At 46.6% G+C, this 17,418-nt stretch overlaps 1 protein-coding gene across 1 annotated transcript; it reads right to left on the bottom strand.

The window, feature by feature from the left end:
* Positions 1-416: 416 nt before the first annotated feature.
* Positions 417-6,148, bottom strand: mrps5 (mitochondrial ribosomal protein S5). The gene is made up of 12 exons (XM_068741391.1): positions 6,100-6,148; positions 5,615-5,752; positions 5,065-5,190; positions 4,765-4,881; positions 4,394-4,513; positions 3,790-3,824; positions 2,167-2,257; positions 1,938-1,984; positions 1,546-1,603; positions 1,387-1,449; positions 993-1,129; positions 417-914 (listed from the first exon to the last, which is right to left on the bottom strand). The coding sequence occupies exons 1-12, from the start codon at positions 6,146-6,148 to the stop codon at positions 690-692; spliced, it is 1,206 nt and encodes a 401-aa protein (XP_068597492.1). The 3' UTR covers positions 417-689.
* Positions 6,149-17,418: the final 11,270 nt, after the last annotated feature.

Below are 17,418 nucleotides of genomic sequence, written 5' to 3'. Positions count from 1 at the left end.
TTCACACCATTTCAGTTTATTCCTGTACTTAACATCCCACTCCTGTGGTTCTTTAATGAGGCGTTATTTCCTCAAACTGTTTCCCCGTGAATTGAACGTTTTTTTTATTTTATTTTTAACTGCTTACTGCAGAGCGACCGGCTGCTGCAGTGCTTTTATCATTAGACACGTCTGTAAGAAGTGGGTCAATATTTACAACCTGACTTTACTCATTTAGAGACTGATAAGCAGCATCGGAGCCCTATGGACGAGTTATACTAATGGATCCAGCAGCAGAGCTACAGGTTGAAAACATTTGATCTGGAGTTCACTGATTTAAAGCTGCATTATTGCCATTTCCTCTCTGCCATGAACACAGAACACCGAAGCCTCCCGAGACTTTCGGTGGTCCGATTGAGCCGTTTGCAGATACAAGATTTATTGACAGCTATTTTATTTCATGAGTACAAACAGAGTCACATGACTTGCTGGACCCGGGTGAGGGGGGCGGGGCTTCATTCTGATTAGATAAAGATGGCAACGCGACTGAGTTTATCATGCTCGTATTTAAACACTCCTTCAGGTCCTCTTCTCTAAACTGAAAGTCAGAGCCTCCAACCTGGCGCCGCCGGCCCGAATCGTCCCATGATCCAGCTCCTGGTCCATCCTGGTCATCAACCTGCCCCCCCCCTTCCCCATCCGCCCCCACATTACCAGATGGTGCGTTTGACATTGGCCCAGATGGAGCGACTGTATCCCTGTGCGGCTCGGACATCCCCCCAGTACAGACGGGTGTTCGGGACATCGTCTTCCGGCTCCGGGTCGAGCCGCGGCCCGTCTTTAGGGCTCGCCACCACGATGGGCAGCGGGCCTCTCCCCGGTTGGAACTCCACCATGTGGAGACGCTTCTTGTCGGCCAGCGATTGGTGGGTTTCCTGCGGGGGTGAGGGTGAAATTTAAACGGGTGACAAGGATCCCTCCCACCAGCCCGACGCATGCGCCCCCCCCCTCACCTGACTGCTTAATCCCTTGAAGAGGGCCTTGGTGATGTTGAGGAGATTGGTAGATCCTTCCACTTTGCAGTACATGTCCCGTATGCCAATCAGCTTGCACATAGTGATGACCGCCCGGTGGCAGCGCAGACCATAACCTGCCGACAGGGTCGAGAGAACAAGCGCTCCTTACGCGTGTTTATGTTCCTTCCTTTTTATTTTTAATAACTTATATGGGTTTTATTAGTCGCTGCTGCAGGTTAACGTGAACAGAATAAATAATGAGGAACATTCACTCCCTTTAAAATCGACGGATCGCTCGCATCATATCACATATTTCTACTTCCTGGGAAAGCCATACGAGATGAAGCGGATTGAAAGTTGTCCCCGGATTTCATCTGCATTGGGGGCGTACCTTCATTTTGCTTCTTCATGTGGAGGGTCGTCCTCTTGAACTTGGATTCGATATCATGATAAACTGTGGCGGAGAGAAAGAAAGGACACTCACTGGAGGGGTGGGGGGGGTGTGGGGCAGCAAGCAGTGTGTAAATGCAAACCACATTCATCCACTTACTGGTGTGGTCTTGGTATCGCTCTACGTAGTACAAGTAGTGCAGGGCTCGGTTTTTGGCCTGCAGGTGACGACAAGAACACGCTTTCAGAATGCCATAATTACTTTAATATACTTATATTAACATTAACAAGGTAATATTAACGTTCCGACAGCAACTTCTCTCGTGTGGAAGCGGTTACTCCAGGAGGAGGACATACTGGGCGTGGCTCTAACGGGAACGATCCAAATAGGGCAGGATTTACAGATCATATGTAAATTAGGTGAACAAACATGCCGTTGCTTCGCCGACGGGGTGATTCTACCGGCAGCTCGGGTTGGTCTTTAACGACGGAGACGGAGAATCTTAATGAACCTAAAAACAGATCAATAGGAGATTAAATAACAGGCCTCACCTTCCTCAAAGCTGTCATCCTGTCTGCAGCCTTACCCAGAGCAAAACCTGAAGAGGAGTCAGACGACATCCGGTGAACGTTTGTGCTGCCATTCGTTCTACATGCTGCGGGCGACGCCCATATTTAATCGCCTCACAAAAGCTGCTGATTAATACAAACTGCACGGACACAGCAACGTGTGAAATGACGCAGCTACAGCAGACGCTCGCTCTCAAGAGTTCGCTCCAACCTGCAGCGCCGTTGCCGTTTCCCACGGCGACCAGACAGCTCACAGACCTCTTCCGGCCCTCCTTGCCTGTCATAGTGAACACGTTTTTCACCTGGAAGCAACAACAACAAATAATGGTGACCGTCATCAACTTCTGCAGGCACAAGTCAGTTGATTGCAATGCGGCTTTGGAAACACCAGGGGGCAGCAGATATGCAAGGGCTGAGGAGGAGAGCGGACACGATTAGAAAAAAAGGAGAGACAGCGTGGGAGGACAACACAATGGATAAAGAGAAGAAACCCGAGATGCCAGGAAGAGGAAGAGAGGAGAGGAAGGTAAGCAAGGGGAGGAAAGGAAAAGGAAATGACAGACAAGGAAGGAAAAGAGGATTTCACAACACTTAAAACAAGGAATTAATAACAATTAGGTGGAGAAACAAGGAAAGAAGGAAATGAAAGACAAGAAAATGGAGGAAGCGAACCACAAAGCCAGCCATGTCGGCCACGCTAAATAAAACCAGTCAGTGAAAGTGATCAGCTCAATCACAGTGTGTGTGTGTGTGTGTGTGTGTTCCACAGGGTTGTGTATTCGGTGTTTGCTGCTGCCCAGACTCATAAGTTTCCCTCCACCTCTGACTCTTCCCCACTCGACCCTCCCACCATCCGGGTGGATGTGATCGGCGTCAGCGTCCTTGGGAGAAGAACCTTTTATTCCAGTAAACCTTTTTCATTTAATCAAGCCTGAATTTAATGTGGTGCACACACACACACACACACACACACACACACACAATATATATTTATAGAGGGAGACAGCGCCATAAAAAGCATCCTGCAGTTTCCAAGGGGGGGGGGGGGGGCGCCTAATATCTGGACACCACTCTTAATTATTTAGGTAGGACGACAGGGGGGGGGGAAGACTTTTAATGTAACGCACACACAGTTTGATAATACGTGCGCATGCATTTGGTGCGTGAATGGAATACCCCGTTAGCGCTAAATGAATCAAAGCACAACAGACCCGGAATCTAAACGAACCGCGTCCGTCCGTCTTATCCTATCCATCACAGCCGTCGCTGTGTGTAATCTTCTTCAGTCGGGGGGTGGGGGGGGGGGGGGCGGGGTCTCAATAGGGAGTCATGTGACTTCAGAATAACGCTTCCATCCTGCGCGGAGGCCTTCCAGACGAGGAGAGCTCGGTAAGCTGAAGGCCGGGCCGCCCCTCATGTGTGCAGCGTCGGGAGACGGCGGAGTGTCCCCAGCAGCCACACGCAGAGGAAGGGGGCGTGGATAAGTTGGAAGATGGAAGCAATTCACATTCGAGTTCATTTGCTTCATCTCAACCACCAACGCCTTTGTGAGGTGAAGCATTCTGGGTAAAGCAGGACTGAATGTTCGGACGAGGATCTCACGGAATAACAAAATGACATAAAAATGTCGAGCTCGCGCCAAACACCGTGAAGCCCCGCCCCCCCAAGAATCTGGTACTCGGATGAGCACCATTACTTGGATCACGTTTCCTTCTTCAGTAATCCATCTCGGTAGCCCTTTGAGGGACGTCCGATTAGACAGTCCCATCGTATCGCATCCAAACCGAGCTCGCAGCTGACTGTCGGTTTATTCCGAGCACGGAGAGACACTCACCTCGATGATATACGCCTTAAAGTCCTCGTAGGTTTCTGCGGGGAGACATTAAGAAAGACAGGTGGATTAAATGTGCGACTGTCCAAACACACACACACACACACACACACTTTAAACAGATGAAGCCAGGCTCCTGCTAGCGTAGCAAACACCCAGCAGGGCCGTGAGCAGTGACCCCCCCGAAGGCTGTCAGATCACTTCTAACCAGCTGAAGACAAAAAGAGCGCAGACTTGTGTCTTGCCCAAGGACACACTGACAGTGAACACGTGTGCCGGAGCCGGGAATCGAACCGCCAACCTCTCGATCATCATAGGACGACCCGCCCAACCACCTTTGAGCTTGTTAGCACATCGACAAAAAGGAGGAAACCTTACGTTGGAAGTAAAACGGGGAGGGAGGGAGACAAATTAGAGGCGAGAGAGTGACCACGGCGAGTGTCTGGGATAGAACGATCGAGAGCGAGACAGAAAAGAGAGACACAGAGAGGACCTTCTAGACCAGGAAATCGCCCAGTCACATCTTCATCTTCATTACTCCGGCCTCCTCCTCTCCCTCATCGCTCTCGGTGGAACACAGATTGTGATATATATATATATTTTTTACCTCCGTTGGGTCCAGGGTCAGGGTGGCCAAGGAAGGTGCCACCCCACGAGCGTCCTGTCCATCCCCTTTCCTTCTTCACCTTCATCATCCTCCTCTTCTCCCACTCATCCCTCTGATGCGCTGCATAACGACACAACCAGCCAGCCTGAAGCCGTGTAATCCAAAATACCGATTTGACTAAACTGTGAGCTACTAATGCAGCTCAAATCTAAACACTTGTGAAGCACCAAGGACAAAAGCGGCGTGCGTCGGCGGGTCAGCTCATCGGCCTGTCGGCCGGCGAGGGCCTCAAACGCCGCTTGCGGCTTTAATATTTCTTTTGTATTCTCCAGCCCAGAAACGGGGATGTTTGGTGAATTCTGCCGTCTTACCGATCGCAGCCTGCACCTCCTGCTGCTTAGCCTCGCTTCTTTGACTGATGGGCTGAAGAATGCCGTCATTTGTGAATAAATTGGCGTTCAGGCCAGGCCACAGAAACCCAGCACGACCTGTGGGTTAAAGACGCAGACAGAGAGAGAGAGAGAGAGGGGAAAAATCTACAGTCAGGAAGAACACAGGAGAGGACAAACTTGTTCCTTCTGCAAAAGGGATTTTCTAAAGTTTCTGATTCATGAACTCGCAGGAAAATCGGGATTAGGAACCGAAAGACAGACTGACTGAGGGAGTCTCACCCTCGCCGACGTACTGCCCTCGATTCAGGTCTCTCTTCACTTTGCGCTTGGTCCTCTTTCCCCTGCCCTTCCTGGCTCCGGCACCAGTCTCTGCCAACACTCCTTTCCACAGATCATCAGCCGTCACTGTAAACACAAACAGGAAGAAGAAACAGTCGCGTCTCTGTCTTTTCTCAACTTTATCTCCGTAAAGAAAACAAAGCGACTGCTGGTGCAGTCGGATAAAACGAGATGCCGTGAATTCATCTTCAACTGACGGCAGTGCTGAGCTGCCAGTCAGAGCAGAACACAGCCCAGAGAGTCTCACTGGGCCAATTCCAAGCCAGGCGTCGTCAAGCAGTCCGAAGGTATCCTGGACTGTAGCTTCTAAGACAACACCTGGAGCTCTATTTATACGAAGTATGATGACTCTCAACTACTGGTAGATAAAAATGTCAACATGGATCTACTTTGCTTACACTTGTAGAGATATTCTAGTAAAAATGCTTACTATGAAACTATAACCAAGTTCATTTTTCATTCTCATAACCTTTAGTTTAAATTGACTTACATTTGTTGAAGAAGCTGCCATGTCTGCTTTGCTGCCACGCTGGAGGTCCGGGGTTTATTAGGAGAGAAGAACCTGAGGCTCGGTTCGCCAAGTGGGACACCTGAACTCCTCCACACGCAGCACCGAGCGGCACCGAACCTGAACGGGAGAGACGCCCACCAACGGAAAGAGAGAGGTGTCAAAACGCCTTCATGCGCATGTTTAACATTAAGACACGGTCTGCAGTGCACTCCCCGTAATTTAAAAACCTAGTATCTTAAATAATTATCAGACATGAACCCTGCATTTTAGTCCACTTTTAAATGCAGTGGTATTTGAGGGTATGTTGCGTTTATAGAGAATATTAAACAGTGACTCTCGGGGGAACCGACAGGCTTGTTCAGAGACTCGTCGCGTTTTTAGGCACACATGCTGTGAACACACGCAGATGTTTGCACCGAACGTCTTCAAAGAGGCTGTGGAGGTAAGAAAAGGAAATAATTCACCTCTTATTGCGATGCGGAGGACACAGCACACCCGGATGGACGCCGCCATTTTGGAATTTCAAAGGGTCCTTCGGTGGACAACAAGGGGTGGCCTTTAGCATGCCTGTTGAAAAATAGGACCGTCAGCCAGGCTCGCTATTACTATTTTTTTTTTCTTGCTTAGCTCATCTATTAAGCTTGAATATGAAGCAGGATTTATTGTAATATAAATGGAAAAAGAAAAAAGGAACAGGAATGAAACTTGGAATGAAGTAGTTTATAAAAAGAATGTCTGAAATCAACCTACACTTAATTTGTGATGTAATCTTCAAACGAATAAAGACTACCTTTATCATAAATAATGTAGAGGATTTCATCTGACCTAACACGGAGAAGAAGTTAAGGGAGGTACCGGCCCAGCACTGATATGGAGGGTGTCCACACAGTTGTCTCTGAGCATGTGCAACAGGCCACCAATCAGCACCTCCAGCCTTTGGACATGAATGACTGGTGATTATTTACTGAATGTGATTCACTTTCATCCCATTCAAGATGATTTCCTGTTTTATAATCAGCCCCACTCTGATGTACTCTGCTGAAATACAAACAGCCACCCATCTGGGTGACAGCAGGAGGTGGGGCTTGCCTCTCCTCCAGCAGCTTTTCTCCAAAATAATTGGCAGATAATGACAGATTCATCCAGCAGGGGTTCATCTGAAAGAGAGTCACTTTTCTCAGCTTTGAATAACAGTGAGATGAGGAGTGAAGAGGTAAACACAGGAGGGTTCTGAACTTTAGAGGCGTTAATCCTTTTCCCTCTGTTTGGAAATTCAAAATTGCAGCTCACTGAGAAACCGTTGGTCTACATCCAAGTTCAGCATGTTGTAATGCTAACATTTGATGGTTTTTTGTTTTTTTTTACCAATCTTGCAGCTGATGACAATGTCCAAAAATGTGCAGGTAGTTCTCAGACAAGCCATTATAATTCTCCCTGATTGGAAAAATGGCCTAAATACAATTTGATGGATATTCCTCTGGCAGTTAATGACATCAGCATGCTAATTCATCAAAAGTCAGTGGATCATAAAAGTCAATTTGATTGAATGCAAATCTGTCTTTTATTACAATGTATAGTGACATCATAAGAAGCAAATGCATCACTGTGAATGTCTGATAGCTAAATTGCTAATTTAGATGTCTAAAGTAGAATTTAAAGAGGTTGTTAGAATCCGTCGAAGGCTTTGTATCTGTCTTTAGGTCATCTCAGCTTGACGTAAATCGATACCAACAATCCTCCCTGTCACCTCCTCTTCTCCTCTCTTTTCTCTTCAAGCAGACAAGATGAGACAGGAGGTGAGGGGAGGTGACGATGTACCTGGCTTTAACTCGGATCCATGATTTTGCCTGAGGAAAGCCGTTTATGTCAAGTTGTTGTATACAGAATTGTGATGAAACATCATGGACAAGCTTCAGGGAAGGGAAGAGATTAAAAATTTGGGAATAATCCAAGGAACTGTTTTTTTGGAGCATTTTAGGAGCGATCCTAACAAAACAACTGACATTTTCAGACTCCAAATGCCAGTTGAAGAACTGCAACTCCTCTCAGTGGGGGATATTACATACCGCTAATTGCTATAAAGGGTGTGGAGTGACAGGAAAAATGAGATACAATAGGAAAATAAGAAGCTGTTTATTTCTTTTTAACCTCCTGTATTGTTTCACTGTGCATCTCAGAGAGTAATTTAAGACTGAGGGGAGAGAAAAAAGCCGCAAAAGTGAAAGCAATTTGAAGATGGAGGATGAAAGCAAGAGGAGGAATAGACGGCCTTGAGTGAGCATCCGGAAAAACATTTGGACTCTGAGTTAGGGACATTACAAAAGATTATTTTCAGTTTTGATTGCTCTGCGGATTAGTATCTTGATTCATCTATGAATTATTTGTTCTTTAGAAGTGATTGCTGATCATCATTTTTCAATGACAAACTGAAAATCCTCACATTTAAGAATTTCCACAGAGATTCATCGTCAATCAGAAGCTTGAAAATGCAGATGTTTGACATTTTTCTCAATTAGCAAACCCTCGGCATCAATAAAAGTCCACATCCCCTCCTCCCTGCGGTGATGCTATTTCCGTGGTAACCGCATCCGCGCTGTTTCCAAGCCTGCCGTGATCCGTAAATGAAGGAACCTGAGGAACATTCTGGGACATTTAGGCAATCGTGATTGTATTCTGAGTTGCATTAAAGTCTAACATTTCATTACCAAAGCGCTCGATGAACACAATAAACCTCGCTGAGTGATATCTGGCTGTGCAAACAACGGGGGAAGGAAGGTTTCTGCTTTCAGTGGCTGGTGTGAATATTGAAACTCGGTGACGGCGGCCTTGACAGGCGATGCCACTGAATTATGTTGGCGGGTGCAGGGAAGGAAACGCATTATTGTTGCCGGGAGGAGTGGTAGAGAAAGACCATCAGAGGAGAAGGAGGAAATTACTAAATTCAGCTGTATCCGACGTCTGGCTTGAGGAGGAGGTGGGGGAGGGATGCGGGGGAGAACTGAGGGGAAGCTGAAAGAGGATGAGAGGCAAAGTAATGGAGAGGAAAACCAAAGGAGTGGAAATGAACAAAAAACACACACTTAGTGGAAGTGGGGATAAAGCCAGCAGGAAGGTGCAGAGGATGAAATGAGTTTTAAAAGGTGGGGGGAGGTGAACAAAGAACGGTGACAGGGTTTGCATCCCGGCCCGAGTCCGTTTGTTCCACCTGCGGGTGGAGAAGAGGCAGAGCGGGAATGATGGCGAGGTAAGATGTTCAGGCGTGTTGTCTTTCCATTCTCTACACTCCTCAACCTAATTGTATTTTGAACTCTGAATCCATCTGACAAGAGGAAACTTGGAGGATTTCCAAATGGATGGGAAGATACAAAAAAAAAAAAAAAAAAAGTGACGGAGCGCTCTAAGGGGAAAAGAGGATTCCAGGACTGGAGAACGGAGGGAATTCTGTGTCGGAGCCAGCCAGCCAGCACTCACCCGGCAGCCAGACGTGACCTGAAGGGAAACATCAAATGACTGGATGCTTTGTTTGTTTTATTTTAATCATCACGGGGTCGTTTCAACCAATCAGATTGAGGATTTTCTTTTGAGAAAAGCCTTCAGTGCTGTGATTTAGCCTCACCGATGCTATAACAGAACCTCCATCCACATCCTCGCCCCCCCCCCGTGGTCATCATGGCCTCCCAAACGTTGGCGTCGGGCTTCCTCTTAAGGGCAATCATATAAATATATATTTTCCGCAGAGATTAGTCTTTGACGTTACTCAATCCGCGATCACTGACAGTTGAGTGAACTCAATATTTCACCTCACCTGAACTTCAACCACCCCCCGCCGGACATCTGCTCATTACCCACGATTTGTCTGCCTGTGCCAGCTTCCTTTAATGTCAGACGCACCGTGTCATCTTTCACATTTGTTAAGGCGAGTGAAGGCCGGCTGCCAAAACTGAGGCCAGCTTCACATTTCCATGATGAGCCGAGCGTGATGGGATTATTCATCGTTGCTCCGCCTGACGGAACGGTTCCTCGCGGTGACATCACCATCAGGTCAAGCTCGGTTTACCAGCGAGCAACGCAGTTTCTCTAAACCTGTCAATGTTGCATGAATCTTGTATTCAGACTCAAAATGGAGGGAAGGAAGGAACATCCCAGAATGCTTTGCGAACACAACCTCCTTGGTGGATGTACATATATAGAATTGTTTGCTTCGATCCAAGAATAATTTTTCTCCTCACCGGCCGAGCTTACAAATGTTCCATGGCGTGACGGGCGGCTCTGAGGGATCACGTACGGAAACCAGATCTTGTGCCACTGCTAACACAAATCGTGTCGGCTTCGAACGCCTCTCGATGCGGCCCGGTACCCTCGAGTCCCCCGAAAGAGCTGCTGCTGCTGCTGCTTAGAATGAGAAATGTGTTTGTTAAATAAGTGCCACTCCGTTAATCATCCGACCGGCATTTCCGGACTTATTACGCTTGTTGAATAATGTAGGCAGATAAATAATTTACGCCCAGATTCAAAAGGCTCCGGCTTTAGCTGCTGGTTCACAATTAGCTGAGAGGAAGAACGTGTAATGCAAGTGAGGAAGAGGAGGTTTAGAAAATGAGCTGGTAAAATATGTACTCGGCTACCCAATAATTCGGCTGCAATTTCATTGATTTAAAAAATAATAATAAATGGTGATGACATAGGGCTGACGTTCAGCGGCTATGACATTTTAGCATCCAGGGGAGTCAATCCACGGTTGAAGGCATTTCGCCGCCGCTGGGAACCTTCATCGGTGAAACGGTCAGCTTCTCATGTGTCCCTTCTGTAACACATGCCGTGATGTCTCGCATATCTCTCTTCATCCAGAGCGACTCGTGCAGCAGAATGAAGCAGCCTTATCATTAAACATGCTGTTTGCGACGCGTGGCTTCAGTCCAAGAGTTAATGGCAAGCGAGGGCGAGAGAATGTGGGGGGGGGGGTGCAGAGTGTCCTCAGGTGGATCTCCTCGGATGACACTTCCTGCTTTCCAGAATTTCCTGCTGTATTTGAAGTGTGTGTAAAATGAACAGTAACGTTAAGATTCAAGATTCCTTTAATTGTCCATTTCCTTATACCTTTGACTGAGCACACGGGCAAAAACTCTCTCTCTCTCTCGCCTTTCACACTGACGACGGCTCATTCGCCTCTGACGGCGCCGTCACATTTTCTGCTAACCGGTTTGGCCTTGACAAGCAACCGTTGACCCAGATTTCATATAAAACAACAACACACAACTGAGGGGCCAAACCATTCCTGGATTTGGCCTGGAATCGACCCCTCCGTTTGACTCCCTTCATGTTAACGGAGTTCACCCCTGACCTTTGAAGGCAGCGTTCTGGTGCATCGGTGCAAAACAACAACGTATCAGCGCGCTCAGAGATCACAGGGATGACTAACGCTCGGTCTCCTCGGCCAGGACCCGGCTACACTGAGTCATTTTGAGTCCTGCACACACCAACACATTATTGGTGTTATGTGTTTATTTTTTTTATGCATGCAGGTGTAATATGAACAAATAATAGACTGCAGAATTACCGGTTCACAAATATTCAATGTAAATAAAAATTGTGGAGAATTTGCTTAGAAAAATCTTTCTTTCTGGTTTCAGTTACTTCCTGTTTCGCCCAACGACGGTGAGACTGGATTTAGAGAAGTTTGAGGAAAGATTTAAAAAGTTGAACTTTTGCATACCCTGATTTTCCTCTTCACCCCGAAGTCGATGTCTGCTGTGGTGAATTGTTGCATGAAAGCTGTCTTCCCCAGAAAGCCGCACCAATTCCCCCCCCCACCGGCTCCTGTTTCCAATGCTGCATCACTTAACAGGAAAGCTCTCCATGCAATGTCACGATGCATAACCCCCCCTCTTCATTCTCTCTCCTCTGCAGCCTGACTGCTCTGAACCCCGATTACCTCTCGCAGCCTGCTGCAGAAACCTTCCTATCAATCTGCAAACACATCCGTCTGTCTTTCCTCAAATCTGGGGACGAAGCTATCAACGTCATTTTCCTCCCTGAGAAAAAGAGGAATGTGGTGGGATCCTCAGGGGAATGTTTGAAAGAGGGTTGTGTAATAATTCCCAGAATCCCCCCAGGGCAAGGAACTCTTCAGTTTGTCATTAGCCTAATCTAATTCTTCATTGAAGAATCAAACTAACCAGAAGAAGAGGACGCAGAAGATGTATTTTAACATTGCAGCATGTTGTTAAATCCTTATTAATTACATTGTTCTGGCCACTTGGGGGCAGAATAACAAAAGGCAGGGAGGACAGTAAATAATGTATGTAAAATATAATTGCAATGTGGACACATAAATTCAGAAAAGCTCAGCGGCACCAAATAAACCCAATCAAAACAGCGGCATTCAAAGTAGCTGAACGCAGCTCAGTGTACTTAAGTCTAATGGAACAGGAATGGAACGCAGAGCGCCAGGCTCTTCTAAGAATCAAAATAGGTTTTTTTCTTTCTTCTAAGAATCACAATGGCAGTTTGCACAGAGCTAATTGGTCAGGAGTTGCTGCTTTTTAGGTGCGAGTCGCGCACAAAAACATTTCTTGAATCTGTTTTTTGCCGCCTTGCGGTAAACGGTGCGGTGAGTAATGGCCGCCCCAGAGGAAGCGAGACTGCGGAGGATTAGCGGGCTGATAACAGTGGAATTGTGGTGCGCTGAGGGGCTTCGACGACCAACATTAAAAGGGCTTTTGCGTTCCTGTAACTTTTTCTCTTTGACACGGGGAGACGCTGTGAGACGCACAAAGTGCACTATAATTTATATCAGTGAACTGCAAACGCCACAAGATAATCCTGTCTGCTAGTCGGGCTGGAGGCGCCCGTCCCCCCCCCCCCCCACACACACACACACACACACACAATCAAGGACGCAGAAAGGTCACCGGACTCTCAGGGGACGTTTTCAGGCAATGCAGACCGACGGCTGAAGAGAAAGTCACACACTCTGTGGACGCGGCAGAAGAAAAGCCTTTTGCATCTGGACAGTTCTATTTGTCTCTGATGAAAACCTTTTTGTTCTTGCAGCCTCGGGGTCCGAGGCTGCTTCACGGCGCTGTGCCGGGGGCGTCGGCCCTAACTGCCAGAGTCATCCGAAGCCTTTATTTACAAGGCGAAGGTGGACTGCGCATGTCTGCTCCTTTACAGGCGACAACGTGCGTCCTAAGGGACACAGATCTTCAGTTATTCATCAGCAAGCTGTCCAGAAAAGGAAAAGACAGGAGGCGGAGCTAGAAGTGGCGGAGAGGAAGACGACGCTGAGGTTCTCCTTGGGAGTGACCAGGTTGGATGGGATTAGAAATGAGAAAATGGAGTTTAGACGTTTTGGACATGTCCAGAGGAGAGACGGGGACTATATCGGTGCGGAGGATGGAACTGCCAGGGAACAGGGCTACAAACCCGGTACCTTCTTGCTGTGAGGCAACAGCGCTGAACACTACGCCACCGTACCCCCCAGAATACAGGGATGATGATCGATAACATGAGCTCAGCTCGACTCTCTACACTCATTTTAATGACCCTTTGGGTGCAGCAGGCGACTCCGGAGAACCGGACGCGGCATATTAATCACTCCTAAATGACTGGATTGCTACAAATCAACAACAATCAATAATCATTTATTAGCAATTAAAAATGCATTAATCTAATCAGGCAGAAGTTGATCCGGGGATTCACCCGTTAACTAAAACTCCTGATTCATCTTACAGAATCTGGCCCCAAACATTCTGTGACATCACTTCCTTCCTACATTCCTTTTAGCCCTATAATTGCCGTTCTGAATAACCCTAGCCTCCAATCCGTCGAGGAGGAAACACTCTTCTGAATTACACACACACCATTTACACACTGGGATATACAGACACGGTGTGACTCACCGATTGGCTGATGAGGAACACGATCTCCAGTTTAAAACATGTTCACACGTCACCACACACGAACCCCTTCTACACAGGTTGTTGTTCTGTGTGCTGTAAATATACCAAAGCGGCTTCGACAGGGATCTTCATCACAGCGGCGGTGTATGATCTGTGTGGACAAACACGCACACGCACACACACACACACACACGCACAAAGATGGTGCAACACAATTTCACCGTTGGGTGAGGGAAACACTTTTAGACATTCTCTTTAAGGCAAATGATGTCATGTTGCTGAAACAGTGCCCAGAGGCTCATTTGCTTAACGACGGTATCACGCACACACACACACACACACACACACACAAACATGCAATCATTACCATTTGTCTTTCATCTTCTAGGCTACTTTTACTGACAGTAAACATTGAACTGCAGCGATGGCGCTGATTGAGCCGTCTGCTGAAGCTGTATGGATGCAATAAAGCATCTTTAACCAACACGAAGATGATAAGCCTCACGCACACACACACGCACACACACACACACACAGTCGTTCCCATTTTTTTTATTGTCAGATGGAACTAATTTGACCTTTGAGCGATTGTGGGCAGCGGTGGCTCACTGGTTGGGCCTTGGGCTGAGAAACTGAGAATTCTGGTTCACCGGATCAAGTCCCAGCCCAGACAAGATGAGCAATGTGTGCTGGTGGCTGGAGAGGGGCCACTTTTACCCTCACTGCCGAGGTGCCCTTGGGCAAGGCACCCCCCCAATTTGTGGGGCGGTTCCGATCATGGCGGTGCCTTCACCCCACGCCCTCTCCCTGCAGGAAAATATAGTGAAGACGTTCCAGGCCCACAATGAAAGATCAGAACGCCCTCCACCATTTCAAAAGGTATTAATTATTGGATCTGATGATCACCATGATCAATCCTGCAGTTCGACGTCGTCCACTCAGATACTCGAGGTTCAGATACCAGCTGCTTGTCCGTATTTGCAGTTTTCTCTCCAGCTGCGCGGACCAGAGTGAAGCCTATCGATATCGACTGATTGATCAATCTCTTTGCCGGTCTGTCCCGTGTTATGTCGTAGATAAAAGTTGGCAATAGGTTCTTCTTGCACCAAAAGACTCAAACAAACTCAATAATTTCAGCTGCAGGTAAAGAACACTTATTTCTATACTGAGGCTAGTCATTAATGCAAATTGCTGTCTTTGTTGGATGTATTTTACCTTTGTGTCTGAGACGGAGGGAGAAAAACGCTTCTGAAGCCCTGAGTGTGTCGGAGCCATTAGCCACGGAGCCGTGGTATTATGAGCCTGTCAGTACAACTACTCTATTGTATTACAGAAGCTGGACATATATATATATATACTGTATATAATAACAATCGGCCCACTTTTGAACATTTACTTTACTTTGTGATTAAAGACTAAGGAAAATGTCTGTCAGAAAACGCCCTCCGGATTACTAATGAGCAATCCGGGCAGTTCGTCTCGTCTCTGAACCTTCTGAGTGGCTATTAATTATAACAGGATAGAAAAAGTGATTGGCGTCTGAATGCAGTCCTCCTTCCTGTTACTTTTATGCATGTTTCTTTTCATGCATATGTCAAAGATGTCTGGGTACACACATGGAGACACGAGTGAGTTCACTATTGCCAGCAGTGATGTCAGACGTTCAGCTCATGAACTCTGAATCCACTGAATCTGATGATGTTGGGTTTTCGCTGGATTGCCATGAAATGTTGATGAACATGATGAAGCCTCCAGAATAAATGTAGAATCAAAGGTTTAGCAGTTGTGGCTTTGGTAGAAACGGATCAACTAATCCGTCGCCTGCATGCATATCAGTGAAATCCATCTTCCTCCCAGGGATGAGTTGACAAGATTTCAGGAATTGCTTCGCTTCCGCAATTTTCTGAAATTTTCAGTTTTCAAAAAAGGTTTTGTTTGATCGAATACCTGCGATGCTAATGACATGCTGCAGCTGTTAGCCTCAGGGGGTCCCGAGATAGGACGGAGAACATGCACACCGCTAACCATCAACATGATGCGCCAGCTTAATTTTAGTTTGGATGGATCTGTCCTCATAATGCATATTCCCATATATTATGTAAAATCAGAGTTTTTATACATTGTTTTTTATTACCTCCATTGTCATCCTTTTCTTATTATTTATTACTCAGATCAATTCTTCTACTGTCTTTCCTGGTGTGTGTGTTTGGACTTTCGGTGTGATGGACTCCTCAACTTCTGCTGGTACCGATGCAGAAAAAAGAATCTGCGTTTTTATGATTAGACCACAATCTACCCCGAGGGTTCAATATCCTGAACACGGAGAATCATTACCGGTAACTGGAAAGGCTCTTTGTGTGTGTGTGAGTGTGTGTGTATTAATTCATGTCATGTCACATTTTTAATGCAGCTGCATGCATGCATTACTCACCACTTTAATGTCCCACAACTCATTTATTATTATTTATTTATTTGTTATATTTTTTTCAGTATTTACCCAAGCAGCTAACAATGTTAGTAACTACCGGTAGTTTATTTCTACTAGCTAAATAACAACATAGGTAAAGACCCCACATCGTTGAGTCCCTGTGTTTACACACACACACACACAACGGATGGATTTGTCTCTGAAAGTCAAGTCTCAAGACATTTTCTATCTGTCTCTGAGATCTCATTTTATCTTCCTCGTGTTCTGTCCATCAAATCTAAGTCACATCACTCCATCTTTATTATCCGCTCCACTTTTATCTTAATCTTGTCATGTCTTTCGTGCACCCCCCCACCTTCCCTTTTTTTGACATCTCACCATCAACATCTTCCTTTGGGAGTTTTTGATTTTGCTTCTCCTCGCTCCTTCTTTCTCATTATCTCCGTCGGGTCTCTCCTGTTTTTTCCTCTGGCTCTTCATCCCTCAATTCACCGGAGAAAACCGGATCATCCGTCACGTAGCCGCTTACAGATACAGGAATGTGGAGAGAAACTTTCTAAAAAAAACACTTTTTTTCTCTCACCCTTTTCACAGCCTGACCACAAACCTGGGAAAACTGTGAACCGGTGAACGCCGGGCAGCCATTGATGTCTAATCTACAAGGCAGACGATAACGGCTTTACCTTTCCGCATATTACATTTATGAAATACGGACAGGCTGTGCATCAAAGCGACAGCGATAAAATATAACAGAATAATGAGAGAAGCGGAACAGAGATAGACATTATGGGATAGCGTTAGCAAATGCCAAATAGCATAAGTAAAGCGAAGATGGGATTCAATCTGGCTAAAGAATCACTTCTCTCAGGGGAAAGAGGAAAACAAGGTGGGTCGTAGCTGTAATTAGCACAAATATAGGAAATGCATGTAGCTCAGATGAAGCATTAACCCCCCCCCCCCTAAAATAGACTATTTCCTGTGGTGTTCTGTTCAGCTGTTGAGGTTTGACCTTTCATTAGCGCCATTTTCCATTCAGCTTCGCGCCAGAGGGGCCGAGCTGACGTTAATGATGTTGTACACGCGGTTTAAACGCACAGGAAGACCCCGCAAATATTACACGCATTGCCTGCATCCCACCGCCTCCTCTTAGAGCTGAGCTAACAGCTAGCAGCTAACAGCTAACAGCTCTGAGGGGTTAATAATGAAGCAGACAGAAATCTACTGAGAATGATGATGGCGCTCGTCGACTTTATCCATTAGCGGGTTTTCTGCTTTAGGCCCCCCCCCCCCCCATCATCATTTAAATCTTCCACAGAAACATAGTTGGTTGTTTCCGAACCGAACAGCAAAAAGCGATGCTTCAAAAGAAGCGTGAGAGGAATGCAGATTTGTCAGGCCACTAGATGCACCAGGTGCGCCGAACCGCTACGCAATAAACGTGGTGACTCAGGTGG

Source organism: Brachionichthys hirsutus, chromosome 7, assembly GCF_040956055.1.
Source record: "Brachionichthys hirsutus isolate HB-005 chromosome 7, CSIRO-AGI_Bhir_v1, whole genome shotgun sequence".
Classification (NCBI taxonomy): Eukaryota; Metazoa; Chordata; class Actinopteri; order Lophiiformes; family Brachionichthyidae; genus Brachionichthys; species Brachionichthys hirsutus.
Note: the sequence above shows the minus strand (reverse complement) of the source record. Positions and strands in the feature narration are given on the sequence as shown.

Excerpts from the sequence above, each read along its gene's own strand:
- mrps5 (XM_068741391.1), bottom strand. The coding sequence starts at position 6,148 with ATGGCGGCGTCCATCCGGGTGTGCTGTGTCCTCCGCATCGCAATAAGA. Across the intron at positions 5,753-6,099 it reads CCTCCGCATCGCAATAAGAG|GTTCGGTGCCGCTCGGTGCT; the intron begins GTGAATTATTTC and ends TCTCCCGTTCAG. Across the intron at positions 1,985-2,166 it reads AAACGGCAACGGCGCTGCAG|GTTTTGCTCTGGGTAAGGCT; the intron begins GTTGGAGCGAAC and ends ACTCCTCTTCAG.